Raw genomic sequence first — 27493 nt, forward strand, 5'->3', positions numbered from 1 at the left:
ATCCTACATTCCCAGTAGAGCAGATACATTTATTTTGGGTTCCTTTACCTTCAGACATTACACATGTGTTCCTAAAAGCCTGTTTTATCTCCAAGAGTCAGCAGCAACCAGCTACCCAATGTCATTCAGGCTTGTTGCTAAGGCAATACTTCACTAAAAACTCCATTACACAGTGGAGTGGCCAAATGCCAATTTACTGGGATGGTTTACTCATCACTTGAAATGCTACAAAGCCACATTACTTAACTATTACTTTGGTGGTTGTTATGGTTTTATTAGTTATGGACTTGGAATGACAGCTCAAAAACTGCACAGAACAAATATCTGTCTTTGGGAATATTCACTGAGGGAAAAAATTATTCAGAGTTTGGACAAAGATTTTACTAGAGCAAGTTAGGCAAATTGCAATCACGACTTCACCACTATTCATATGAAGTCTGATTTTTTTCAGCTCACTCTTACTATTTCTTTCTTTTGACCTCTTCAGACAAAGAGGAAAAGTACTGCAGCTTAAAAGTTGGTCAAGAAACAATCACATACAGAAATCCAAAGTGCTGGAACAGAAAAGCAAACTGTGGTTTGTAAAGCACTAGCTTGAGGTCTGCTTAGAGTGGATGGGTAACCTGATTTTTTTTCTTATTTCTAACTCATTATTTGCATTAATTCTCTTCTAATATTACCTTAGATGATTTTCTAATATCACTTTTTCACAAAAGAGTTTGCTGAACTTGCAATAATGCTGTTAAACCCAGGATAGTACAGGCATTATAGACTGGATGCAGACTTTTTGGCTCTCCTTTTTTCAACCTCTCCTTTTGCCTAAGTTGCTTTTACTGTTATATGTGAGTTTATAGCTCAATAACAAGAACCTATCCCCAGACTGATTCTAAATAGTTTAACTCTGGGTTATGTGGTTGATTACATATATATGGAAATAATGCTGTTTAACTAAAATGTATTCCGTGTATGTTAAAAAAATAATTGGTGTAAATGAAGGAATCACAGCCCAGAACAACACAGAATCAGGAGTTCTTCCATAGATCTTGTATTCAGCCTGTTAAAGACTACATGAAGCTCTAGAGTTAATAAAATTTTTACTTAACCTATCTTTGTTGAAAAAGTCATACTTCCAAGTTTTCTAATATGGCCTAAAACTAACTAAAACTATCACCAAGCCAGTATGTTTTCAGCATGTTAATTAGTTGAATATGGAGTATTCTGAGTTTTCACTCAAAAAAAACCTCACTGCTACAGAAAAAGACACAAAATTTGCATTTTATGAGGAAGAAAAAGATTTAAAATAAGGTTGGAAATGCTGAGTGAAATGATACCTTTGGCAAGTGATAAGTGCACATAAAGCACAGCCTCCCTAAAGAAAACCAAACAGCCTTGTCAGCTATTTCTGACTTTCAGGCCACCACCACCCTAATACCCTAAAACATCCTTAGCCAAGCAGGTGCTTATCAATACCCAGGCTGTGAAGGGAGCACACTCTTATCAAAATTCACCATGGAATTTCACTAGGGTGAAAATTAACTTACAGCTGGAGTACATACCAAGCAAGCACCAGCAGAACATTCTTAGACACAAGAACACGAAAAAAAAAGAGACAGTGGCACAAAGAGACTCCTGGAATGAACAGCTGCAAGAGGAACCCACCCAGCAGCGCCTGCAACTGCTCACACACTCATCCCTGCTTCTTATGGACTCCAATAACTTCAGGAGGGGAATACTAACAAATATGTGAGCTTCAAATATACTTCACCTATTTGAGGAGCCAAGGAGTTATTTTGGGTTCACTTATGTTTGTAAAGTGAATGAAGCAGAGTTTCAGATGTTACAATCATGGCTCTTGATTGTAGTGCCTTAAAATGTATCTGTGGTCCCTAAATTGGTATTAAAAACATGGAACAATATGGAGGACTGCTAAAGCTTGTAAAATTACTCCTAGCTTTATAAGGTTTTGCAAACAACTATCTATTTAAAACTAAACAAGATTTAAAGAAAAAAGAGCAGAACCAAGCTATTTTCATATCTATTTACAAATCTAATCCAGAATAATTGGTTTTGTTCTGGTAGGTTTTCACAGTAAGACAGAGCACAGAGCTAACCCCCTAAACTCTCAGAGCAAAATCTGACCTTCATAACTGCACAGAAATCAGCATTTTAGTATTCAACTGGGAAGCATTCACCTTCACATAACGTTTTAGAACTCTGATAACCGTTTCCATGTTATCTTCCTGCCAACCCTGAATGAAACATGGCAGGAGATCACAAGTGAGTTTGGCACTTAGCTGACACATTTAAAAAAGGAAAGCACTTACCCACTAGTAAAGAACTCACTGGGAGTTACAGATTTTAGTTCCAAGTACCACCATTAAGTCATGGCTCCCCATTCTGCCCAGCCCTCCCACTTCGGTGGAAAATCAATGCAGTTAAAACATCACAAGCAGGATAAGAAAGGAGAAACTTTATAGACTCTGAAGAGGAAAAAACCTTGCAAAGGAACCACTTATGAAAAGTCATGGTACCCTCAGAGCAGCAGGGGCCCAGTGTTCTGCCAGCCCACGTTGTGTGCTCAGACCCCTTCTACGTGTGGCTTCCTGTCCAGTGAAAGAAATTCCAATAATCCGGTTCAGACAGCAGCATGAATCAGTTCAGTTCCATAAGAGTGTGCCACAGTCTTCTAGCTAGTCACAAGTGACACAGTAGTTTTGTCACCCCTTGCTGCAACATCCAAAAGCAGCTTTATTTACATTTATAAATAGTCATAATTCTGAGAGTGCTGATCATCACTTCTACCAAGTAGCTGCTAAAGCATTACATGAAGTCTTACAGGATGCATCCTGAAAGCAGTGAATTTTACATCATTTCCTATTTATAAAAAGACTACAATCACAGCCTTCATGCTCACAGACCTTTGTCAAAGTAAGCTGTGGCTGAGCTTACTGCTGAGCCTTCAAATGACATCCCTAACAGAAACCTCAGTAGTTTTCATGCAGGGAATAATCTTCTGCTTATGTGTGAATAGAGAGCCAAATCTTACTTCCTTGGAAAAAAGTTGACTCAACAGAGCTTTCATAATTGTTTCCAAGCACAACTATATTATTCAGGGTTCACATAAAAGCCTTCTACTTAAAACACACTCATACAGGTATGAAAAGGTCAATTTCCCAAGACACTGGGTTCTCACCTAATTATCATTATGGAAAAGCCAAGATGTTGTTCAGTCACTGTGTTCTGTATCACTTGGACATCATTCTTAAGACAAAAGTAGTACAGCTGACTAAAAGCTGAATTAGAAGCACGTGTATAGATGACAGTAATATATTCTTCATAAGGAGAGAATGCTTATAAAAATTTAATAGTACAATCCATTCAGTTTAAACACACATAAGCAATAAAATCCACCTGAAAACTGTGATGTACTGATTTGCAATATTTGTCATCTGGAAAAAGATGCAATTTGCCTAAAATAATCTCATAATCTTCAAGAGATTTTCCAAATACTTTGGAAAGAAATAATAAGTTTATGTGATGTTGATAATAGTTTGACTATTTTCAGACATTCAAGATGCCGACTTTGTCCCTAAAGTTATATTACCTGCAGAATACCACATTTAATGGTGTATAAATATTAGAATATAATAATGGCAACACAACATGGCTACTGTCTTATATCCTATTGCTCTCATTCTGCAAAGGTAAATAAACAGCACAAAATTACATGTGTAATCATTTTCGTCTCTTCATGTAAAAATCAAGTGTACCTGAGAAAGGAATGTAAGTTCAATTTATTTCCCACAATCCATGCACACAGGTACATCAAATTAGAGAAAAGTATTAGGAAATACTATATAAATTTGATATTCTGGAACGGTGATAAATGAAATGATTCTTTCAAGATTTAAATCTGGTAAAGCATTCTTCCATAAATTTGATAACAGAGTTGGAATATTTTCTGATAGTTGTTATTTTTTTTAAGCAAAGAAAATACCAAAGGCTAAAAATATAGTTTTATTATAGTTTTATTATAGAGAATATGGCCTGTGAAAGCTGTGTCTGAATCATCATAGCAGATTTATTGTAAAACCAACATTTCAAAATGGAAAGACCTCATCATGAGAAACTCTATGGTCTCAAGGAAGAGGCAGAGTAAACACACGTGGTGTGCTACATTGCTGAAATCTGAATTTTAAGAAAACAAAGCAGCATCTGATATGTATTTAATACCCTGAATTAACATATCATGTGTACTGACAGCTGAGAAATCAGCTTTGTAAACACAAAATAGATGTATGCATGTGTTCACTTATTTTACTTCACTGACTCTCTGCTTTACAGACATACGATTCTGAAGTAGATTTGAGACATATCTTGTGTAAACTACATGTCACTGAGAGGTCTCTCCCTATCACACAGCCTTTCATTTCACTGAAAATGTAAACATTGATTCATAACTGCACATTATATGATTTTACTCTTATACAGGGTTACATTTTTTTCACAATTTCTTTACCCTGAACCTAAATATCTTCCCTGATTTTAAGGTTTCAATCCCTATTCTTTATAGAAAAGTTTTGCTTCTGAGCACTCTACTGTTTTCAAGTCCAATAGTTTAGGTAACAGCTTCTGTACTTTGATTTGATTTGAGAGAAAAGATTTGGCAACCAAGTGAATTTGCTCAGTTGTGTAATCCAGACAGAGTCTGTTTGGATGGATGTGCAGCACAAAGTTGTTGCTCCTCTTCACAGGGGTGCTCCATTCTCCTGCAGTTCAGAAAACACCGTATCTCTGCTGCCCACAGCAAAGACCAGCTTGAATTCCAGTGCTGCTTATTTCAAAGCTGAGACTTTGAGGCCCCCAGGCTTTACAGCACAGCCCTGTGGAGCCTGCCAGACACCTCAGTCATCAGATTTAAACGTCACTGCCTTTTCTCAGCTCTTCACATCTCCAAACCAAGTGCAACCTACTGCTATTTTTGTACAGCCACCTTCCAGTGACAATGGAATGGTCTGTTCAACCCCATTCAGGGTGACAGTACATTAACTCATGGGGATGCAGAGCAGATTCAAGATGCAATGTCACATTCAGAGAAGAAGGAAGTACAAGGTTAACTTTCAGGCTTTCACAGCTAGAAATCAGTGCCTTCAGTACCTTTCCTATGCCAGAGGCCTCCATAAGCAGGTTAGGTAGAAAGGTCCTCTCACCAGACTGACAGAGGAGTTTCAAAAGTGAATTTCTCCCTATGGTTTCAGCTCTTCCACACCTGTAAGTCAGCAGGTACTTAAAGGCAGGATGTTTATACCAGTGCATTACCAAGAGTATCCCTTCCTTTTTTCCAAGGCAATTCTCATTGCCCCCTTCTTGCCTTTCCCACCACACATTTCTTCAAAGAGAGATATTACCACACATAGTGATGAAAAGGACAATAATAACCAGCAACTGTTGCTCAGCTCCTGAAACTTGTTGTGCTTCTAATTATTTCTTCAATTTACTTCTTTTTCAAATCAGTTTCTTAACATGTTAAATGAAACCCAAAAGAGCAAACATTGTAGTATTCTGGCACAAAAACTACTTGGCTGGACACAGCATAAGAGTATGGGACTATCCAAGATGATCTTGTCAAACTAAGATTTCTGGGAAGGTTTTTCTTTAGCCAGTACATCATGCCATAGGGATGCTGACACTTCAAAGCAAGAAAGCCTGACAAAAGGAACCCACACATTCATTTGTTCTCGATAATTCCACTTACATGTATGAAGGCAGTATCAGAAAAATCTGATAGCTTCTCATCCCTGAATTATCAGACAAAGACAGAATCAGCTCTACAGCTGGTGATCCTCAGTGAAATAAATACCAAAAGATGCAGGCATACATGTGTGTTTTGGGCTCAGACTTAGACTCTGTATTCAGAATGTTTGACACAGAAAAACTCTGTAAGAACAGCCTAATAACCTCAGTGTTCCCTTCAATTTCAGGGCAGAACTATTTAGCAGAACACTGCAGACTCCAGTGACACTGATCAGGAACGTGACTGGCTTCTGCAAACCCAGCTGCACACAGACATGGTTCAACAACTTAAATTTCTAAGAAATATGCTTAACTTTAAGCAATAAGACTTAAAGAATATCTGGAGTGCCCCACTGACTGGGACCTACTTGTATTCCACTTGTTCCCAACAATGGGAAAGAATGAGATAAGAATTCTTATGAAGTTGTACTCTATATAGAGTTCTTCTGAATCTTTAGCTCACTAAATAAGACCACTTATCAAACTTAAACCAGAAAAACAAATTAATAACACTATAAGGTTGCAAATGCATTAGTAACAATACATTAATACTTGAAAATCATAATGCAAGTAATTATTAGAGCAACCTGACCAGTGCCAATCACCTAAGCTATGTACATTCTTTACTATTCAAGCCTTGCTTTATTTTCCCTTACTCTGGTTTACCACAGATAACTAATACATTGACTAGACAGCAACTTGAACTGCATCTGTTTGAGCAGCTGCTAACCAGTGCCAAGCCATGTGGAAATATGCATACATTTACCTTTAAATACTCACAGCCTTTCTCCATGTAGAACAAGGGCAGCTTTAAATAGCAGGAGAGAGAATAAAGCCTGGTGTGATCGACATGTGCTCTTGAATCAGTTACACCACAGCTCTTTGCTACAAAACTGGATTATTAGGTAAGGTGGGACATGTGCACAGTCCAGAGAGCTCACAGAGAATTAGAGACAGTAATTTATTTTAAAAACACCCTGTAGTTTGAACCATCAAAAGGGAAATCAGACACATCTCACAGGCAGTTACTTTTTCTAAGAGTTTTAGCAATTAGCTGCACAAATGGAAGCATGAGAGAAAAATAACACATAAATAATAAATTTTACTCCCTCCATTGTTATTGTTCACTATTGCTATAACTTTCCACAAAAATTAATTTACTCCCACATAGTTTCAACTTCAAAGCATTTCAAGCTGAAACAGAAGTTTAAGAAAATTGTAAGATATTAAAAGGCCATTAGGAATGAAATGCTTACACAAGCTACTTGAGCCTTCCAGTTATAGGGTAAACAATTAGAAAAAAAATCAGACTCCAAATGGAATGCTTGGCAAAAATATGTACTTTTAAAATAGTTTTTTAAAAATTGAAAAAGAGACAATTGCAGCTGCCCACATATTGTAAAGAACAAGCAGAATTAGTTGAGATGCATTTTGTGTTAGGAGGCCTGAGCAGGGATGCACAGGAACAGCTAACTGAACAAAATCTGGGAAATAAAATCATGTTGGTGGATTGTGGCTCCATTATAAGCAGCTTTTAGAGGACCAGCTTGTATTTCATTTGAAGAGAAGTTCCCAAGGGAGAGAGACCTCTTAAGAGAGGAATAATCTGGTCAGAAAAACGAGCAAAGGTGATTTTTATAAACAACAGTTAAGTCCATGTCAGACAAGCAAGTTTTAAATGGAGAAGGCAAGACAAAGCATGGCAGGAGTCAAGAAGTGAGAGAGACAAGGGCAGAGACGGGACTTTTGGTGTGGACAGAAAGAAGACAGGGCTCAGGGATGCCATTTAAGGGAAAGCAATGGGGTGTATAAATAGCCTGCACTGCTGGATCTAATGGCAAAGCTGTTGGGCAAACAGTAATGAGAGTCCTCAAAAACCAGAAACATTCTTTCTCATCTTATTGGAAGTGCTTTTGGAAAAACTTCCAAGCTAACTGACCATAGTAAGTGACCTTGACTTCTCCATTGCTGGGTCAGTGAAGAGTAAAATAGAAATTCTTGAGCCACTGTTGAAAAGATTTCAGTTTCTAGGATTAACATAAAAATACACTCCATGTTAGCAAATAGCTACAAAAAGATATATACTACAAATAGCAATATTGTCCAGCAGCAGTAACTTCACTGCCTGTCTATGCAAAGCTACTTTGCATTTTTAGTAGAGTATTGCCAAAATTAAGAGTATCACTGAGAAAGCCAAACATTATAATATTTTTATAGACAAAATGTTCGCAAAAATATTCTTGCTTCAGGATTAGATTGAACTTCTAACCAATCTTATTCTATTCAAGAATTGTACCTAGGTGCTTTGTGATAAGAAAATTTACGGACAGCCATTTAGAAAGGAAGTGTTATTAATATTGGACAAAATGCCTTTAAAAGGAAGATTTAAATATTAATGATTACGGAAGACATACAATCCAATTCAAACATTTGCACTTTGAGTATCTCTTGGGTGTCAGAAATAAGGAGTTGCAGCAATAAGCTGCAATATGTGAGACCTCATGTTTTAGCAGTTACCGAACTCCAACAAAGTGAAATAGCTAAAAATTATGTTTAAAATGTGCATTATTTTTTTTTAAATAGGATTGGAATAACTTCTGTGGGCTTTTCCTCAGACTTAGAAATATTGTTTTCTTTCCTTTTCCCTCATTTGTTGGGATGAATGCATTTTCACACTCAGAGAAAAAGCTGCTGTTTTCTTTTCGATTTCAATCCTGTTCGAGCCACTAGAAAAATGTTTAGGCCTTCTCCAAGAAATTAAGAAATTATTTAATGGAAATTTATCTTGAAGGAACAAAGCAAGCAGAAGTTTCCAAGCTAACATAAAAAGTCACATGACTCTAAGTTATTTTACAGCATTACCTACTATAAAAGTACGTAATAAATATAAAAGAGCTCACCTAAGTGAAGTATTACAAACTGCTCCTCATTGGAGATTAGGAATTATAACTAGAAATATTTATTGTATATAGGCAAATAAAATACACTCAAAATAAAATTTTTCCAATAACATTTAGAGGAAGGAAGAAAATACAAGCTGTAGATATTAATCCATGGATAGGAAGACATTAGAGAAGTCTGCGTTAATAAATGATATAAAAATGAGTTTTCAACAGCTTCAGTGATTATGCAAAGATTTTTGTTGGTTTTAAGAGCTGCTGAAGAAAAGGTTCCTAATATGTAAATCAGTTCTCCAAACAGTTTTGAGACTAGGTTAAAGGCTGTGCTTATTCTCTCCAAAATGCCAGGCATATCTTTGAGTGTGAGAAGAAAATTAAAAAAAGAAACAGACAAACCTTTCAACAAAATCATCCAACAGCACAGACCTTTGTGACAGATTTTACTGTGGTAGCTCAAACACTTAATTTCTTTTAAGCTGTGTAACTGATACACAATAAAAGGTAAGTATTATAAAAATAAAATGTATTAACTCTAAAACATTTTATTATTGTCAAAAAGTTTAAGGGCCAGTGTACACGAGTCACCATCAGTTTGAATGCCTGCATTCCTTTTTACAGTAGAAATTAAAATAATAATATGAAGCATTAGGAATTTAGCACTGACAAGGAACCCTACAATTTGAGAATTTTCCCCTCTGACCTGAAATTCTGCTCGTAAGTAAAGCTATTGTTTCTCTCCCAGCTCTTTGCATTCCTCCCAAGTTAACTCGACTAACATTTCAGTCTGCTAGAAAAGTTCTAAACAGGAAAAAAAAATGGAGAGAGCTTTCTTCAAGGGCAGACTACTGAAAGTCCTGGAAGCTTTTAACCCTCTGCACACCTTTACATTCATCACTCAGAAATAACAGGATGAATATTTTGTTTCCCAGTTCTGTGCCAACCTCCTCCTTTCTGACAGACTGCAGCCTCATGGCTGCCTCAGGACAGCCTGTTGCTGTTTGTAGGCTTTCCATGCTGGTTCATGGTACTAAAAGAGGCACAGCATAAAAACAACCACAGTTCAGACCTACATATTTCTTTTATTTTCATGACCAGAAGTACTTTTTCTACAGAAATCCTATTTTAGCTCACTGATTTATATGATAATACTGCAAGTCCAGTGGAGAATGCAACAACAGTGAACACAATGGAATTCCATTATTTCATCTATTTAAAATGCAAGTCTTTTCCAGGGTGGTATTAATAATTTATAACTCAAGGACAGCTTACCAAGTTGAAAATTATTATTTGCAATTATTTTTATTATTATTATTCTTAATAGTATTCTACTCACAGGGAGAAAACATATTTATTTATACCTCTGTCTTCTGCACTGCTGAAAGCTGAATATTTAGAAATATCAGAAGTAGCTGTCATAGCAGGCAGAAGAGAGGCACTTGAGGCACAGCACATGAAGAAAGACAGTGGCTGCAGTGCTAAGCTCTTGTATTCCAACAGGCCCCCAGGTCACTAATTCCTGACTCTCCCTTGTGACACGTCCCCACAGCCTCCTCCAGAAGGCTCCTGCTTGGCAAATTGTTTATCATGCACAACCAACTTAAAATAGTAAGTGGGATCACAAAGTGAAAAGCAAGTCTGTGGTATGATTTATCAATGGCAGCACTAAGATCTAAATTTGATTTGGTAGAGGGAAATGTTGGGAAGAGAAACATTTAAAGGTTTTGGGAAGGAGCAGTATCTCTGAACCATAGATAAATAGCAGGAGAGGGGTTTCAGGAGCTCCAGAAGTTTGATAGAAGAATTTCCAGAGAAAGCCAAAATTGAGAAATTGCTAAAAATTTTCACCTCTCTAAGTTTCCTTCTGAACAAATTTGGAGTTCCTTATAAAACAAATTATAAACATCTTCCATTCTTATAAGGAAGAACAATAAGTGCCTGTCAGGCATTTATGTAGCACTTGATAGCATCTGTCCAACTGTCAGAGCCTCAACTCCAGCTGTGCCTGATCACAAGCACTTCAGGCAGAGGAAACAGAAGAAGAATCCACAAACCATACCTATATTTCCTATGGATAAGAGAAAAAAACCAGAGCTAAACATTCTCTGATTATTGTAGCTGGTGAACAGCTGAAACCCTGAAGCACATGAGCTGGTTATAAATGTTTTTAACGAGCTCTAAGTGTCATCACAGAATGGTTTGGGTTGGAAGGGCCATTAAAGACCTTCTAGTTCCAACCCTGCCAACACGAGATCAAGTGGCTCAAAGCCCTGTCCAGCCTGACCTTGAGCACTTCCATGGATGGGGCAATTATGAATTAATAGATTAAGGACAAAGGGTTTATCTTATTCACTCCAAGACTCACAGAAGAACGAATAATAGTAGCAAGGGGAAATACTTAAATGCCAGAAAGACCACACTGACCACTTAACCCCAGGTTTGTATCTTCCTCTCAAAGAATGAAAATCCCTCACAACAGCACTAAAAAAAAAAAAAATTGCCTCTAAAGTGAGTTGAGGGTAGCTTACTACAGAACTTCACTTGTTTCACTTGAACAGCTAGAAATTTGATCTAGTTATGACTCTGACAACAAGGTCTACAAGTCCCCCAGCACCACATACCTCTTCCATGTGTAAGCAGCTATTCAGAACAAGTCAGGCACCCCTCAGTGTTTTCTTCAATAAGGAGCTGACATGCTCAACATGAACCATGGATTACCTTGTTTTTCCAAAACATGGAAAATTTTTATGGCTTGTTTTGAGCTGTCTAGAATCTCCAATCTTCTGAAATATGACCAAGAGAACTGGACACAGCACTCTAAAACCACACCAACCCAAGACTGCATCTCTCTCTGCCTCTAGGCTGCTGCTGTTCTTTGCACACAGCCAAAGGTTAGAAAAGTTTTTTTTCTGCAGCAATGTGCCAAGAGCTTACACTGATTATGATGTGTAATTTTGCTTAAGTGTTTCTTCATGATTTTTCTTTTAAAATCTCTCACTTATATGTACAATTCATACCTGCCAGGATTGGTAGTACAAATGTAGTTTGTTACTATTTAAAGAGATTATTCAGATCTTTACTACTAATCTTTGCTTTTTGTTCATTCAATACTTTAAATGCCCTAAATTATAAAATTTTATCAACTTCCACCTCTACAATGATTTTATAATCAATTATATGGTTGATAAAATTACAGCATTTAACTAAATATCTTCCCTAAAAGGTAAATCTTTCTTTTAACAGTGGGCAGAAATATAAATAAATGTTCATGTCAGTGAGCTAAATATTATCACCTAATTTATGCTATACCAATTCACCAAACTGCAGATCTCTCAAAAACCTTCAGTCCAAAAAAACTTACCTGCTTTGAAATTGTATCAACTGGCACTATTTAAATACTGTATTATTTTGGCTGAGGTAACAGAACTGCAAATTAGCAACTCTTGTTTCACAGGCATGACATGCTGGAGATTGTTCCAAATGATTGGGAAATTGCCCATTTATCTCAAAATCTTAACAAACAAACAACTCCCATTCTCATTTTCCAAGATAAGTGAATAGTAAATGGTAGATTAGGATGCTTTCTTTATCTAATTTCTTTAAGAAGTTTTAGGTATAAATCATCCAGAAAAACATCTCAGCTACCTCTTTTGCCACAAATTATAGTCATTCCTACACAGCACAGGACCCTCCACTTTTGTTTCTGTTCAGAAATGTAGTTTGTATTTTGCAGTAGAGTATTATTCTTATTCTTAGTAGTGCAAAGAAGGCTGTACTATCTTTATTTCTTTTGATCACTGGGATTTCATAATTTTTTTGGACTTGCTTATTCTTGTGACTCTTGAACCCTTCAAGGCACCACAAGTGCTTCACAGGAGATTGTCCTTCTGATTTTTTATTAAAACATTCTGAAAAAGTGAAGCATCCTTTAATATACTTGCTGTTCAAGTCAAAAATTCAAGAAAGATCATGATGAAAAGCTCCAAATCCTGAACACAGAAAACAGTATTCACTAAACCAGTTCATTACTTTTTTCCTCACTCATCTGGGCCAGTACAAATAAAATTTAAATAATAAAGTAACTCAAGAGATCACAAATTATTTCTACAAAGAACATTTGAAAGGAATCAGATTCTCAGAACATTCTTGGTAAACAAGAATTTAGTTATCACATCTGAAAAATGAAATATTAATTGTAAATACTCCCAGGGTAATCAAACAAAATAACTAAACACATTGAGCATTCACATGAAGTCCTTTGAGTACCATTTTATTAATTTGGCCTGAAGACAGAAATCACAAATGAAATTCTAATTATAATGGATATACAATGCAACTTGACTAAATGGTTTCAGATACCAAAATGAAAAGTTCAAATGCTTTTTTGCTTTAAGGGTTACATTTACAGGTGTATGCAGACCAGTCAGAAAGCCAGCTCTGACCCAAATGTAATTCCCCCCTTGTCAAGGCTGCGTTTGGTCGATGCAGGAGAGGAGGGCCAAGCGAGGACAGCCCAGCACTGCCACCTCGTGCCAGGCAGCACGGCTCCTGCCAGACTGAGCCAGAACGTGCTCTGCCTTTAAACTCCACACTCCTTGGAGAACAGATGCTGCATCTTGAATTATCAAAGGGTACAACAGCATCCATCTTTAATATCCAATTCTTTCAATAAAAATAATCAAACTATCTGTAGTTAATCAGCATGTCAGGCAGCAACTACTCATTATATTCGCTGCTGTAACAGCTTAGGCACTCAGAACTGATATATTTCACTCACCAGAGATAAGACCTTTGCTAATGGACATCTGCTTTTTGATTAAGTCTTTCTAGTATAATTTTCCATTTTGGTAAAAAAATTATGAAAAAGCATATCAAATGTCATAGTTCAGAAGATGCATAAAACCTCTGAACACCCATGCTATAAAAAGGGTCATATATTCTTCCTGTATAAATGTTTAAATATGACAAGTTACAAAGAAGACAATTTCCTTTCAATCCATTGTTATCTAAAGTAGAACCACTTCATCAAACACAACATAATAACATAAAGAATGTGATTTTTTTGTTGTTGTTGATTTACTGATAAATATAATTTTGCTCAGTGGATATTTCAGTCCTCTGCCCAAGAGCCATGATTACAAACAAAAGGGGTGTAAAGTAGCAGTACTCACCAATATCATTAGCTAGAGCAGCAGGATCAGAGACCCCAAGGGTGGCTTCAAACTCTTCCTGAAGACGATAAGCTCTTTGAAGAAGAGATTCAAGCTTATGAATGAATTCAGCACTAATGATATCCTGCAAGAAGACAGACATTAGCAGCTTTTCTATTTGCTTTCAGCCTGTAAGACTCCTTTGTAAAATCCAAGGATATTAAGCCTTCAGAGAACAAACCGTGACACATTAATTTCCTACAAACCACACAGGGACACTGTCAGATGAAAACTTCAACATCCACAATAGATACACTTTTCAGAACATACACATATTTTATTTAGAGTAATGAAAAAAAAAAATCTAAATTCAAAAATAATTTTAAATTATCTGTGATATTTGCTGCACTAGAAATAATGAAAGTAACACATCTGTTTATTTCAAAATATTTTTTTAGCATTTTGTTTATAAGAAAGGAGGAAAACAAATAAAGTTTAAGCACATTGTTTGTGAATATGCACAAATTGATTATTTTTCCCTGAGACATTTATCTTTGGCAAGCAGATACCCTTTCACATAATCATAAAAGAAAGAGAGGACCCAAGGGATTATGGGCAGGGAAGTTGTCTGCTTGATAGTTCAATAATACTGTCCAGAAGCAAACACTGATGCATCAACAATTGCCAAAAGATAAATGCTGTTGGTTCCCTTCCCATGCCCTCCTCCAAATAACCAACCAAAAAAGTCAGAAGAAATGAACTCAGATCTCCTTTAAATACAATACCACTAAACTGGAAATCGAATCAATTGTCAAGTTTGGTAATTGAATTTGCAAAGATTCAGGTAATAACACAGAACAAACTGTCAGGGCAGCACCAGTAGATTACAGATGGGATGTACTCACTTCTACACTTTCTTCTGCAATTGCATCTCCTGCTCCCAGCTTAATGGAACCACAGATGGCCTCATCTTCAACTTGCCTGTTCCGAAAAGTTAGAGCCTGCTCCCAGCGCCTCAGTGCCTCCTCAAACAGCTCCATACCTAGGGCAGAGCAGGAGCAGCTTCAGCTGCACTCATGTTTCACAGACACAGGAAAATATGTAGCTAAAATAAGCATAATTATCAGAGAGATGTAAGCTGAAACAACATCACTTCCCAGCCTATATCAGTATATACCCAGTACATATTTACCTTCTTTTTGTGTAAAGAAACGTGAACATTTTCCCCATGTGTCAGGGCTTGATTTTAAGGATTACTACTGCAAATAGTGGAGGAAAAAGTGTTATGGAAAACTAACTTTAGATCAAGTATGATTTCATTATTTTATGGAAATGTTCTCAGACACTTGCCAACAGGACACTGAGAAAGAACACAGTAATATTTTGTGTCACTTTACCATAAAGCAAAGAAATAATTTACATACATTGTAAGCCAATGCTGAATATTCTTATTATGACTTACCCATCAAATACAAATTTTCAGGCGTAGTCACTGGAATATTGACAAGCTTAAGGTCATCTTCATCTGCTTTATCCCAGGAATTAGAATTGCCACAAGCACAACTGTGACAAGAGGTGGCACTCTGAACCTTGAAAAACAAAAGAGAGTACCCTTAAAACCCTTAAAACGTTCCTGCCTGAGTACATGACATCCAAGCCATCTGCCTAGAAACTGCTTTTACACTGTGCTAAGGACAGTGGCTTCTCAGCATCTCTAGCTGCCTGTGCAGGTCATCCAGGAAGCTTCCTTCAGCTCAGTAAAGCCTTTAGATGCATGTTCAATACAAGTTAACAGACATTCAAGAGCCTTAAAACATTTTTACTTACCGAGGCCAGGCTTTGAACTGAACCAGAGTATTTACTGAAAAGTCCTCCATTTGCATAGATACAGGACTGAGATCCTTTTTCCTTGGCAGAGCTCAGAGAAAGAGTCAAGTTTTGTCGACTGCTGGAACAACTAGAACCTAGGAGACACATTTGTTTTAAAGCTCTTGCAAACTCAATATTGCTTCTTGTGCAAATCTATCAAGAATTGCATTTACTCTTTTCAATAAAATCCAGTTTAGAAGCAAACAACAATTATTCTGTTATTTACAGTTCTACTTGAGAAACTACACTAGAATTCACTGTCTGTAACAATAACTATGCATTTTACCTTAATAATTTGCCTATTCTATAAAAAAGCAGATGTGAATTTCTCCATATTGAGATACACATATAAGAATGGCAAAACCCATTGTTAACGTACTATTGATAAAAAGAGTTTTAATCCTGGTTCATGATTAAAACTCCACCTTTGACAAGAAGCCCAGCTTCTTTATAAGAAAGATACTGTCATTTTGTTTCTAATTTGACAAATTCAAAATTCAAAGTCTAAAAATTTGAACCAACTCAGGTGTTCCATCCTATGGAGATGATTAGAGGGATGGAGCACCTCCCCTCTGAGCAAATGCTAAAAGCTGGGGTTATTCAGCCTGGAGAAGGTTCCAGGGAGAACTTACTGCAGCCTCTCAGTACTTGAAGGGGCCTATAAGAAACATGGGAACAGACTTTTCAGCAGGATCTGCTGCAATAGGATAAGGGGTTATGGTTTTAAAACTAAGAGAGGGCTGATTTACATTGGATTACAAGGAAGAAAGGTTTTACAATGAGAGTACTAAAACACTGGAATGGATTGCCCAGAGAAGTCATGGATGCTCCATCCCTGGAGACACTCAATGCCAGGTTGCATGGGTCTATGATCAACCTGGTCTAACTGAAGATATCCCTGCTCAATGCAGGGGCTGGACTGGATGAACTTCAAAGGTCCCTTCCAACCCAAACTATTCCATGATCAAAGGAAAATAGTTTGATTTACTACTACAGTTATGCATACCCATCCCCTCACACAACGTTCTTTCCTCTCCAAGAAAAGAACAAAAAAAACTCAACTTGAGGGTTCCATGCCTTACCTTTTTCTGAAGCAGCTGCTTTGGTACACTCTAATACAAGATGAGCTGGCTCCCATGGTGGCACTTTCTTATTTTTCTTTCCACGTCTTCTTTTAAAGTGATGGGCCAGAAAAATCACAGATAGTGCACTCACTGCTGTTACTGTGAAAAGTTTCTTTAACCCTGGGGAAAGCTTTATCTGAAAATAAAAGTGTGATTTAATTGCAAATATACATACTGAGAGACAGAATGCAGTACCAAGAACTATAAACTCTATTGTAAATCCATAGACTATGGGGATCTAAGCAAATGACTTTCAAACAAAAATTTGGGTTTTTTTAATTTCTTCTTAATGCCAGGACAATGCAGGGCTTCAAGTAAATCTCTAACAGCAAAAGAATACTGAGAAGGAGCTTGCCTTTCCCAACTATACTACTTCTTGCACTGTGAAAGAGTGGAAGATCCTAATGCCAACATTTGTCCGGTGTTTCAGTTTGAGTAGAACATGTATTTAAACACATTTCTCTAAATTAGGCTTTGAAAAAAGAACTTTACATTTTATTTTGGATCTCTTTCAGTCATGGGTGTATAGGTGTTTAAATTAGTAAATAAGAGCCACATACACAAACAACTTGTATCAAAAGCCATTAACAAAATTTGTAACATGCAAAATAACAAGGAAAGTGCCATTTAACTGGAAACCACAGTTCACATTCATAAAATCTTCTGGAAACTTATGCTGCTTGAGGAACAGAATGCTGGGAGAAAAGCAGATCCACAGTCCTCGGGCCTCATATGGTGTTTGTGTAACACGATTCCTCATACCAGAGAGAGCACACAGAGCACTCTGGCACTCCTGGCTGCTGTGCAGTTGCTGAAGACTATCACCACTGTGCAATGTGAAGAAACACTGAAGGCTTCTCTCTGCACTGAGTTTACAGTCAACAAGTCAAGCACCTTTGACATATTGAGAGCCCTGCCCTTCCTGGTACCATGCCTTGACTGAGGTCTACAACTACCACTGTACTCCAGCACCAACACAAAGCTTACAAAATTTACAAGACTACTGCATTTCACAGAAGAGAGTTAACAACCAAACACCTGAGATTAAAATCTCTAAGATCACAAAATTAAATGTTAACACATTGCAGTTTCAAAGAACTGCAAAAGGATTTTTCTAAATTTGTGTGTGCCTACAAACATGACCATAAATTGATTAACAGTGAAATGAAAACCTCTAAAAAGAGGAATGTTAATAGCTGCACATAAGGGAGTTGCATGTGGTATTTTAAAAGGACATGAGTATGCTGCCACATGAAAAAGAAAAGAGTGATCTTGCAGTGAGAGTTTTGAAGTATTTAATATAAAGAAAAAAAGTGGAAATGAGCATATGCAACTAAGACTGAGAATATCTTACCCTGGTTTTATATGCAGTAAAAGCAAAGTACTTATAGGGAACTGTGAAATATGACATGGCTTTTGCTTTTAAGTCTGTAATTCAATACAGTCATATTAAAGACCTAGTTTGAAAAGCAGAACTCAATACTGTTATTCAAAGTTTAATGATAGTTTTGTTTAGCTTGTAAATACAAAAAAAAATCTACAAAAAAAAAGGCAATTTGAAAATGTTGATATCTTGAGAATCACTGCACTGTTACAAAATGGAGATATACAGACACTGCAGGTAAAGCAGATGCATGATGATGTATTAAGTATTTATTAGCAGAAAAAGACAAAAATACACACTTATTTTACTGCAGTGTTATAAACAAACTAAACCCCAATGTATTCTGTACAAATTTGATTCACAGTCATAAGAGTACATACAACACTACAATAAACTTTAAAGGTATAACAAAAGTAACAAAATTTAGATAATGTATTTATTACCTGGTTAAGAGAATAATACCAGGAAAGGGGAAGATGAAACACCCGCAAAGCTACTGTCTTCAGAGAAAATCGTGTCTCAGTAACAGCTTCTTCTGACATGGCTCCTTCTCTCCCATACCTCATTAAGCGAAACTATCTTGAAAACAATCACAGACGGTCTCTGGAATATTCTGGCAAAAGAAGGATACATACTATGAAGATGTAAAGGATGCATAACTACACAACAGAAGCCCAGGACATTTTTCTTCTACAAGCTCGAATCTCTTCAATCACAAGTACATTACTTGTTTGATTGATGTTTTTGACTGGAGGCAAGACTTAATGTGGAGACAGCAGATTTGCTGGTTCAGCTTAGGCCCCGTTTGTCCAGCTGCTGTGTGCAGATGTGCAGCTGCACAACGCCCAGGACTAAGGCGGGCTCGGTGTGCTTTCATTAGCGGCCGCTCCCGTACTACATACAGCCTCCAAGGCACGCACGACAACAACCCTGCCTCTGAAACCGCGACTGTTGGAAGAACCTATCTGCCGCCTGAAAGAATTAAAAGATTTGTGAGCAGCTAGAAAAAGTTTATCTCATTCAGCGCCTCGTTTATTTGCAGATACACCACGAGACACAACCACTACAGCCTGACGTAATCTCCCCGACGCAGGCACACCTCTCTCACTCCCCGATGCTGAACACAAGGCGAAGCCTCCGAACCGCGACCCCGGCACCGCAGCCGTGGCACGGCGGGAAGCGATGGAGGCCGAGGGGCAGAAGCCACCTCCGTCCAGCCCGCTCGAGCCCTCTCCAGCCTGGGCAGCCCCGGCTTCACGGGCGGGCAGCGGACAGAACCGGGCGGGCAGCGGGCAGAACCGGGTGCCCTGCGCGCTCCTCAGCCCCCTCCCCGCACCCGCCCGGGTCAAAGCGGGCACCCTTCTCCCCGTACCCTGGCCGGGTCGCTACAGCTGCCGCACTCAGTTGTCACCTACCTGCCCGCCGAGCACCGGGGCACGGGCAGCTCCCTCCGCTCCGGCCCCGGCGCTGCCCGGAGACCGACGGAATCCGCTTCCGGCAGAGGGAGAAGCGGCGGCTGTGGGCCGGGAGGAGCCGCTACCACGTGAGGGAAACCTGCGGCATCAGAACTCCGCGCCCGCCATCTTTGCTGCGGGCAGCTCCCGTTGCGGGCAGTCGGGCGGGGGCGGGGTGCGCGCCTGGCGCCGCCATCTTTGTACGGGGCAGCACTCACATGAGCGGCTGAGGCTCTCGGCGCGGCCATCTTTGTACGGGGCAGCGCTCACATGAGCAGCTGAGGCTCTCGGCGCGGCCATCTTTGTGCGGGGCAGCGCTCATATGAGCGGCTGAGGCTCTCGGCGCGGCCATCTTTGTGCGGGGCGCGTCCGCGGCGGCGTCGCGGCAGCCGCGTCCGCCCGGCCGCGCGTGTGCGGGGCGGCACCGGCGGAGCCGCGGCCCGGGCGCGCCCAGCTCCGCCACGGTAGCCCCGCTGCAGCGCCGTTGTCCCCGCAGGCAAGGGCCAGACGCGGGGCTGGTCGCGGCCCGGCTGAGCTCCGGGATCCGTGCGCGGCGCATCCTCCCGGCTGCTCCGGTAAGAGAGGAAGGGCCCGCTTGGGCAGCGGCGGAGGGTTCGGGCTGGCGGGGGCTGGCAGCGCGGCGGGCCGTGTGTCCGGCTGGTCCCACAGCCCGAGGCGCGTTGGTGCGGCGATGGCGGCCGCCCGGGAGCCGTCCCGGCGGTACCGCAGGGCTGGGCGGGGGACGGAGGTCGGCGGTGCCCGGCCCGGGGCAGCGGGGCCGTGTGGGGCGGGACCGCCCTCCCCCCGGCTGGAAGCGGCCGCAGAGCTCCGCAGGTCCCTGCTGAAGGTGCAGCTGTGCGGCAGCGGTACCGCGGGCACCGCGCAGTCCCTAAAGCCGGTAATTGAGCGATACATGGCCCTGTTCGCTCCCCGAGTTACCCGTGCGGATGGATCGACGGTATGAGGGCTGGAACTGCCTGCGGGAAGAGTCCGGGCTATCACCTAGTGGAAAATCACTGTAGCCTTCTCCTGCGCTCAGGCAAAGCCCGAGTAGGACAATCCTCTTAGAAATATAGAGGTTAGCTAATGGGTTTCATAGTTAAGATTTAGCGTGGTGGAAGAAAGAAACGGAAGAGTGGCCTGTATGCCCTGAAAGCCAATATAAAATGAAAACTGTCTAACCTTGTAAGAGGATATACCCTCAATTCTAGAATATTTTTAAATGTCTTTTCTCTGTGGGAACAGTACTTAAGGGCAGAAAAGGAATGTAATGGAAGTGACTTATCAATTTGTGTCTTGCTTGAGTGGGTAGCTCTTGGTGCCTGAGGAGAAAGAGCAGGTACCTTTGACCAGGTTTCTGAGCACATTTTTGTCATTTAGTAGGAAAATACCAGGTTTTATGCTAAATAGATATAAAGTAAGTTCTCTACCAGTGCTGGAATTGGTGGTGTCATTTTTTCAAGAAATGCGATGCACTTCTTTATTGTTGATAGATTGAACAAAGATAAAAATACGGAGGGATGGGAGATAAAATTCAAAACTACCTATTGATTGATGAAATATAAAGGAACTTAGGTCAAGAAATAGGAAAGATGAACCTTAATTTGACACACTAAAAAGATTAATTTTAAGTTTGGTAAAAATGTCATTCATCTACAAAAGTAATTGAAGGAATTTCTGTAAAGTCTAAGTAAAACAACACAGATTTTTAGAAAAGTGCTAAAAAATGTATCTTAACAATTGGTATATGCCTAAGGCTATCACTTCAGTGAGCTTTTATAGCTCTGAGTGAATGCTGGTGGGTTTTTTCTGAATGTGAAGAATATTAATATGGTAAGTAATTACTGAACTTCCAGACCTCCTTAGTATTCTAAGTAATTAAGTGTTCAGGTACAAAGTTGCACTCTATGTCACTCTTGCTTTGTTGCTATAAAATATAAATAAATGTTAAATGAAATTGTTCCAGTGCTTCACTGGTAAAATAACCATGAGTGCAATGAAGAAGCCTGAGCTTACAGATTACTGGTTTGAGATGCTGTTATTCAGAGCTGTACTGACAAAATAATAAAAGCCTGTAATGAAGACACAATTGCTGCTTCATGTAATTGATGTCTTCAGAATAATCCTTTTATTCTTAAAATCTTCCATCAGCATTCCCTTACTGAACTCTGTAAAATGATCTCTTAAAACAGCTCCATATTAAGAACATCAGTGGAATACATAAAACATACAATTGTTTTTTTCAATATCTGTTGAAGTGTTAACTACTGTAACTAGGCAGATGAAATCATTAATCCAAAATTTTTTCAAATAATTTAAAATTTGTTTTGTTTCTTTAGGAGATATTGGGTTCCTTATATGACCCAAAGATAATTTTTGAGGTCAGGTGAATTCCATAGTGTTTGGTGGGGGTTTTCTGTGGGTGTGATAGGCTTTCCATGGTAGGCACCACACAAGTCTGTGATGCTGTGGAATTCTACTGAATAATAAGCAGGTTGCTGGTCATGATGCTTTGAATTATGGTCCACATTTCTCTGAAGGCTCAATTTTGTGTTTCTTGGGGAATGCAAAGACTTGTCAGGAACACAAAAAAACCCTCCAAGACTGGACTTGAAGAGAATTTTTTCTTTGAAGTGTGAGTCTGTGCATGCTCAAAGCAAAATTCTGTTGATGAGTCCTACTTTGGAGCATTAATTGGTTCAGTTCATGGGATGGAGTAGTATGAGCATTGAGATAGGTGAACTGCAACCTCTGAGGGGAAGCAATGGAGAGAGCTGGCAATAGACTGGGAGAGAAATCCTCTCCCAGACCTGTGGGAAGCATTTGTTGAAAACCTTATTGCATGAGTGTGATCACGAGTAGTTGGTGTGGAAACAGGCTGAGAGAGCTGGGGCTGATCAGCCAGGAGAACAGAGGGAGGCCTTACACAAGAGACTTGGAGCAGGACTTGTCACAAGGGCAGGGATAGGACAAAGGGAATGGCTTTGAACCCAGAGGACAGGTTTAGTTAGATATTAGGAAGAAATTCTCTGTTGTGAGGGTGGTGAGGCACTGGAACAGGTTGTTCAGAGAAGCTGTGGATGCCCCATCCCTGGAAGTGTCTGAGGCCAGCCTGGATGGGGCCCTGGGCAGCCTGATCTAGTGAGTGGCATCCCTGCCCATGGTGGGGCTTTGGAACCAGATGATCCCAAAGGTTCCTTCCAGCCCAAACCATGCTATGATTGTGTGATCTCCTTGGGATCATGAAATGGAGATATGCTCCAGCTTCAGAACAGGAGTATTAACATGGAATGTAAGAGAAACTATGAATCCTGTTGGATTATTTTGGGCTTTTTTTCAAGTACTGAAAATGCAGGAAAACAATTTTTTCTATGACGCCAACGCAATGCAGAAGCTGGTGTAAAAGCAGATGTGATAATGAGCTGCAGGGGAAGAAAAGCAATCTCTTCACATAGAGTAGGAAGTGGTGAAATGGAGGAAGGTCACTGAGCAAGGGAGGGGCTACCCTGGGCTGGCTAGGACTTAGGTGAAGGATGAGTCATGGGTTTTGAATTAATTTTACAGTTTTAGACTTTAACATAAAATTCTACAAAATGTGTTTCTGCAGCTATGTGTATTAAGCTACCAAGGTTATGGCAGAGTTATCACAGTGCTGCAAGATGGAAGGAGGTGTGTAAAGAAATTGTTAACAAAAGGTGAAAGAATGGCCACTCAGCTTTGTTCATATAATGACACGTGAAGAATTTGTAACATGAAGTACACTTCCACAAGAGGTGCTATGCACAGGAATAGGGACCACATCCACAGGGATGTGAGTTTGAACAGCTTTGGCATTTCTGATCATTGTTAGAAAAGAGATGCAGATTGCACCAAGAAACAGAAACTGGCACGAGCAGTACTCCTGGGTTTGGGTTTGTTCAGGACTGCAGGTTTGGATTTGTGGAGTTTTGTGTGTGAAAAGTTAAATACAAATTAAATACAAATCTGGCAGCATGAGATGAAGTCTCCATTCATTGCTTGTATTACTTGTAATAATGCATTCAGAAAGCTTCTGCCATAAAAAAAGCCTAAAGCTTTACTAATCCATTATATCAGTCTTTTTAAAGCATTTGTATTAAATCATCTCACTGCATTTAACGTGCTCAGGGCTTTATTTGAAACTCACTTGTCCTTTTTAAACATTTTAACAGACCTTGCAAACTGTGGGAGATGTAACATGCATTCATGTTGCCATTTCTGTTCTGGAAGGGAACCTTGCAGTTCAAAGAGGAATTGCTAATATGATGGAAGTTGAGGAGGTTTGGCTTGAAAAACTGTTGCCTTATTTGAAGTGTCTTTCAGTAACAGTGCATATAGATTATAGTCAGTCACTGAACTGAGCAAGTGCTTCTCCAGCTGGAGCTTATGTTTTAGAATAATGCATTTTAAATGTCATGCCACTGGTCCTGGAAGAGAATTCAGATCTCATCTGGAAAAAAAATCCTAAAATCCTGATTTTAAAATCCTGTAGTATTTTCAGTCTTGCGAGATAAGTTCTGAAATACCTTATTGAACAACTGTTAACATGATATTAAAAAAGACTGAAACATTTATACTCATGAGTCTATATATACAATTCTAGATGTAATAATTATACTGTTATCTATAAGGAATTGTTTATATATAAAAATGTATTTAAGTGTATATGCATGTGTATACATACATGCATGTAATAGGACATGAAGTATCACATATTATTCCATAACAAATAATATATAATACTTCAATAATATTACCTGTGTAACAATTGTTTATAGCAATAAAATATTTATACACATACACACGCATATATAGAAAAATGACCAAAGGGAGCTGAAATGGCTCTTGATTCAGAGGTATCTTACTGCATGGCAACAGAAGGAAAAAGTAAGTCAGACATGATAAGCTGAAAGTTTACCTGGGAGTGTGTCTGAGATGCCCATTAGGCAAGGTTTGATTTCCCCACTCTGTCAAAGCTGTAGGGTGCTTAATATTGAAATGAGTGATTGGTCCTCTGAGTGGAAGGAGCAAACCTAAAACTGCCAAAGCACACAGGCAAAGTGGAAAGAGGTGTTGGTACCAGTGCTAAAGGCTGCAAACAGATCAAGGAGGGTACGTTACTGAGTTGAAGTTTAGTTGCAAGGCTTGATAAAGGAGCGCTACATTGGACAGATATTGGGCAGAATAATTGAGCAGAACAAGTTAATTTTTTTTTGGCCTTTAGAGAGATTGAGTCATCAATAGTAATAGCTTAAGTGACAAAACTGAAACAAAGTTATTGGATAGTCCCTGTCTGAATGAGTCAGTTGGAGTATTTATATAGAAAGAACATTACAGAGTTAGTATTTTTATTTTCCTTCTGTTGTTTTCTATGCAACTATTGACATAATAATAACAAAGTGGTTGTATATAGCATTCTTTATTTCTGATAAGTTTCTTTGTCTACACCAGAGACCTTGGATGGGCAAAGAGAGCAAGATAAAAGTGTTGCTGAGTGTTTAGTGCTACATGTGAGTCACAAGTTTGTCTCCTTTTGATATATAATATGTCTGAATCTAGAATGTGTCTTTGTAAATAAATAAAACCAAGATAAAGTTTCTCTATCCTGTGATAAATGAGTCTTGTGTTTCTGCAGTTCAGCCTTCACAGCTTTAGCAGTGTTGCAAAGATCCTTTTCCAGAACATACAGGCAAAGCCACTCCCAGGTCTAGGTTGGCTTGAAAACTAATGTTTATAGCATTTGGCTGCCATGGCAGAGTGCAGAAAATTAAATAATTGACCCAAGTCACCTCTGCTCCATTCAGAATTCTTTTAGTTTGACTTAGAAGTCCTTGGATTTTATTTTAGAAGTCAGCAATAGTTTTGGACTATTGGAGTCTCTTTATAAAGTTGTTTATACTAACTTAGTCTAAAGAGGCACATTGTTTTAAAAGTTATGTATATGTTGCATGTTAGATATCTAGTATTGCTGTCTAGTCTAAGGAATTGGGTTTTACTCATTGTTACTTCTCTTGACAGGTGATTCCCTGGTGTTGAAAATTACAGCTACAGCATCTCAGAAAATACAGCTTCAGCCATGTCATCACCCAGCAGCAATTGCCCACACCTGGAGTCAGTTGGTGAGATAACAAAGGAGGAGTTGATACAGAAATCTCATGTGAGTTGTAGCAATTCACTTTCTTGCTATCACTGTTAACTGGTCAGGGTTTTTAGGTCCACATTTTAGTGTATTATTAGTTATAAGGTGCATTTAAGTGTCAAGCATGGGTAAAAGCTCCTCTGCTGGAATAGTAGGGTTTAAATAAAGTATGAGAAGAATTGTGGGATTGATGAAGCTGCAAATCCGTTTTTCAGCACTTAAAGAGCACCTTTGCCACAATTGATGTTTTATTGGAATCATTAGTTAGAGTTATCAGAACACCAAGCTGAAGTTCATTTTCATTGCCATTGCAGCATTTAGTTATTCAGACTGTCAGTGTAATATAGCACAAGTGACTTCAAGTAGAAACTGTAACAAAGAAATTTATGCTTGAGTTTACTTGGGTAACAGTTCTCTTTTTGATGGAGAACTCTTGGTTTCAAACTAATATTAATAATGGAGCAAGGAAGATCTTGTAGCTCATTTAAGTAGCTGGGAGGTGATGAAAAGTGAAAAGTTTTCTGTCCATGGTGCTTAATTTCTGTAAGAGTTCTTTTGCTGCTGAGGAGTACAGTGTTTTCCTCCTGTTGCATCTTGTTTCTGTAAACCTTTGCAGGTAGTGTCTGCAAGAAGCAATATGAATTTACTAAAAGTTCCATCACTATAATTTCTTTTTATGTTAAATTCATAGCAAAGACCAATTATGAGGATTATTATAATTATGTGATAGGGTGATATTTATGCCTTACTTAGAAAAGCAAGTTTTGGTTTCAGATGAAAACTCAGAGATAAATCTGAGATTTTAGTCAAAAAATATGCTGATCTTGAGATTATGGGAAGCAAAAACTGGATTGGTTATCAAAATATCCCTTTTTAAAAGCTAACTTTAAAGTCTTAAAGGTATTAATCTGATACTAAGCTTTACAGTATTTTTTCTCATTTTGTCTTGAAGTTGTGGTTCACTGGTGAAAGTAAGTGAAATAAAACTTGCTTTTGTGTTGAACTTTACCAGGGCACTTGTCAGGACTGTAAAGTCAGAGGACCCAACCTTTGGGCATGCCTAGAGGTAAGTTGTTCTGTTGTTCTGCAGTAGAGTAATTTTCTAGTAAAGATAAAGTTGGTAGAATTTTTTTAAAGAAAGATCTGTAATGAAGTTCTTGAAGTTAGTTTGTTTAACTTATCATTGAAAAGCAAAATTTCTTCTATAGTTCTTTATTTTTTAAATTATTTACCTTCTATCAGGTACATACTTCTTGTAATTTAAGAAGAATATGCTTAAAATGATGGTTTTTTATAAGAAGGAAGATAGCATATTAGTGTTTTTACTTGAGTTATGATACTTTTTAGCTCTTAAGTTTTGAAGGGTTTTTTTAAATCTTTTCCCTGGGTTGGTAGATCTAAAAAATAATGTATTATTCCTGAGTTAATTAAATTACTTTTTATAAGCCTTTCTTAGCAGTTGTAGTCATAACATCTAGTAGTAAATGCAGACATTTTACAGAATAATGCATACTCTGACTTTTATTCTTAAGGAAAACAAATAAAAAATTCCTTGTTTTGAAACTTGCATAATCTTATATGAACATTCTCCTTATTTTGTACAAATTTCATACAGTCTGGGTATGGCTCTGTCATAAATATGCTTTTGCCTGACTCTCCTTGCTG

The 27493-nt window shown here is 38.7% G+C and overlaps 2 protein-coding genes across 5 annotated transcripts in view; one reads left to right on the top strand and one right to left on the bottom strand.

The window, feature by feature from the left end:
- MIGA1 (mitoguardin 1) overlaps positions 1 to 19780 on the bottom strand; it is a 34044-nt gene extending 14264 nt beyond the window's left edge. The window contains exons 1-7 of the mRNA XM_054638282.2: positions 19633 to 19780; positions 18661 to 18830; positions 16792 to 16969; positions 15668 to 15804; positions 15303 to 15429; positions 14746 to 14882; positions 13862 to 13985 (exon numbers count right to left, since the gene is read on the bottom strand). Coding sequence (XP_054494257.2) covers positions 13862 to 13985; positions 14746 to 14882; positions 15303 to 15429; positions 15668 to 15804; positions 16792 to 16969; positions 18661 to 18783 — 826 coding nt within the window. The 5' untranslated portion in view covers positions 18784 to 18830; positions 19633 to 19780. The remainder of the gene's footprint in view (positions 1 to 13861; positions 13986 to 14745; positions 14883 to 15302; positions 15430 to 15667; positions 15805 to 16791; positions 16970 to 18660; positions 18831 to 19632) is intronic.
- Positions 19781 to 20106: 326 nt separating this feature from the next.
- Positions 20107 to 27493, top strand: part of USP33 (ubiquitin specific peptidase 33) — a 35309-nt gene continuing 27922 nt past the window's right edge. For 3 of the 4 annotated variants that reach the window (XM_077182375.1, XM_077182376.1, XM_077182373.1), the window contains exons 1-4: positions 20107 to 20246; positions 25141 to 25199; positions 25708 to 25846; positions 26841 to 26894. In XM_077182375.1, coding sequence (XP_077038490.1) covers positions 25766 to 25846; positions 26841 to 26894 — 135 coding nt within the window. In that variant the 5' untranslated portion in view covers positions 20107 to 20246; positions 25141 to 25199; positions 25708 to 25765. The remainder of the gene's footprint in view (positions 20247 to 25140; positions 25200 to 25707; positions 25847 to 26840; positions 26895 to 27493) is intronic. The other variant, XM_077182374.1, reaches the window with a different exon arrangement.

This window comes from Agelaius phoeniceus, chromosome 8 (genome assembly GCF_051311805.1).
Source record: "Agelaius phoeniceus isolate bAgePho1 chromosome 8, bAgePho1.hap1, whole genome shotgun sequence".
Taxonomy (NCBI): domain Eukaryota; kingdom Metazoa; phylum Chordata; class Aves; order Passeriformes; family Icteridae; genus Agelaius; species Agelaius phoeniceus.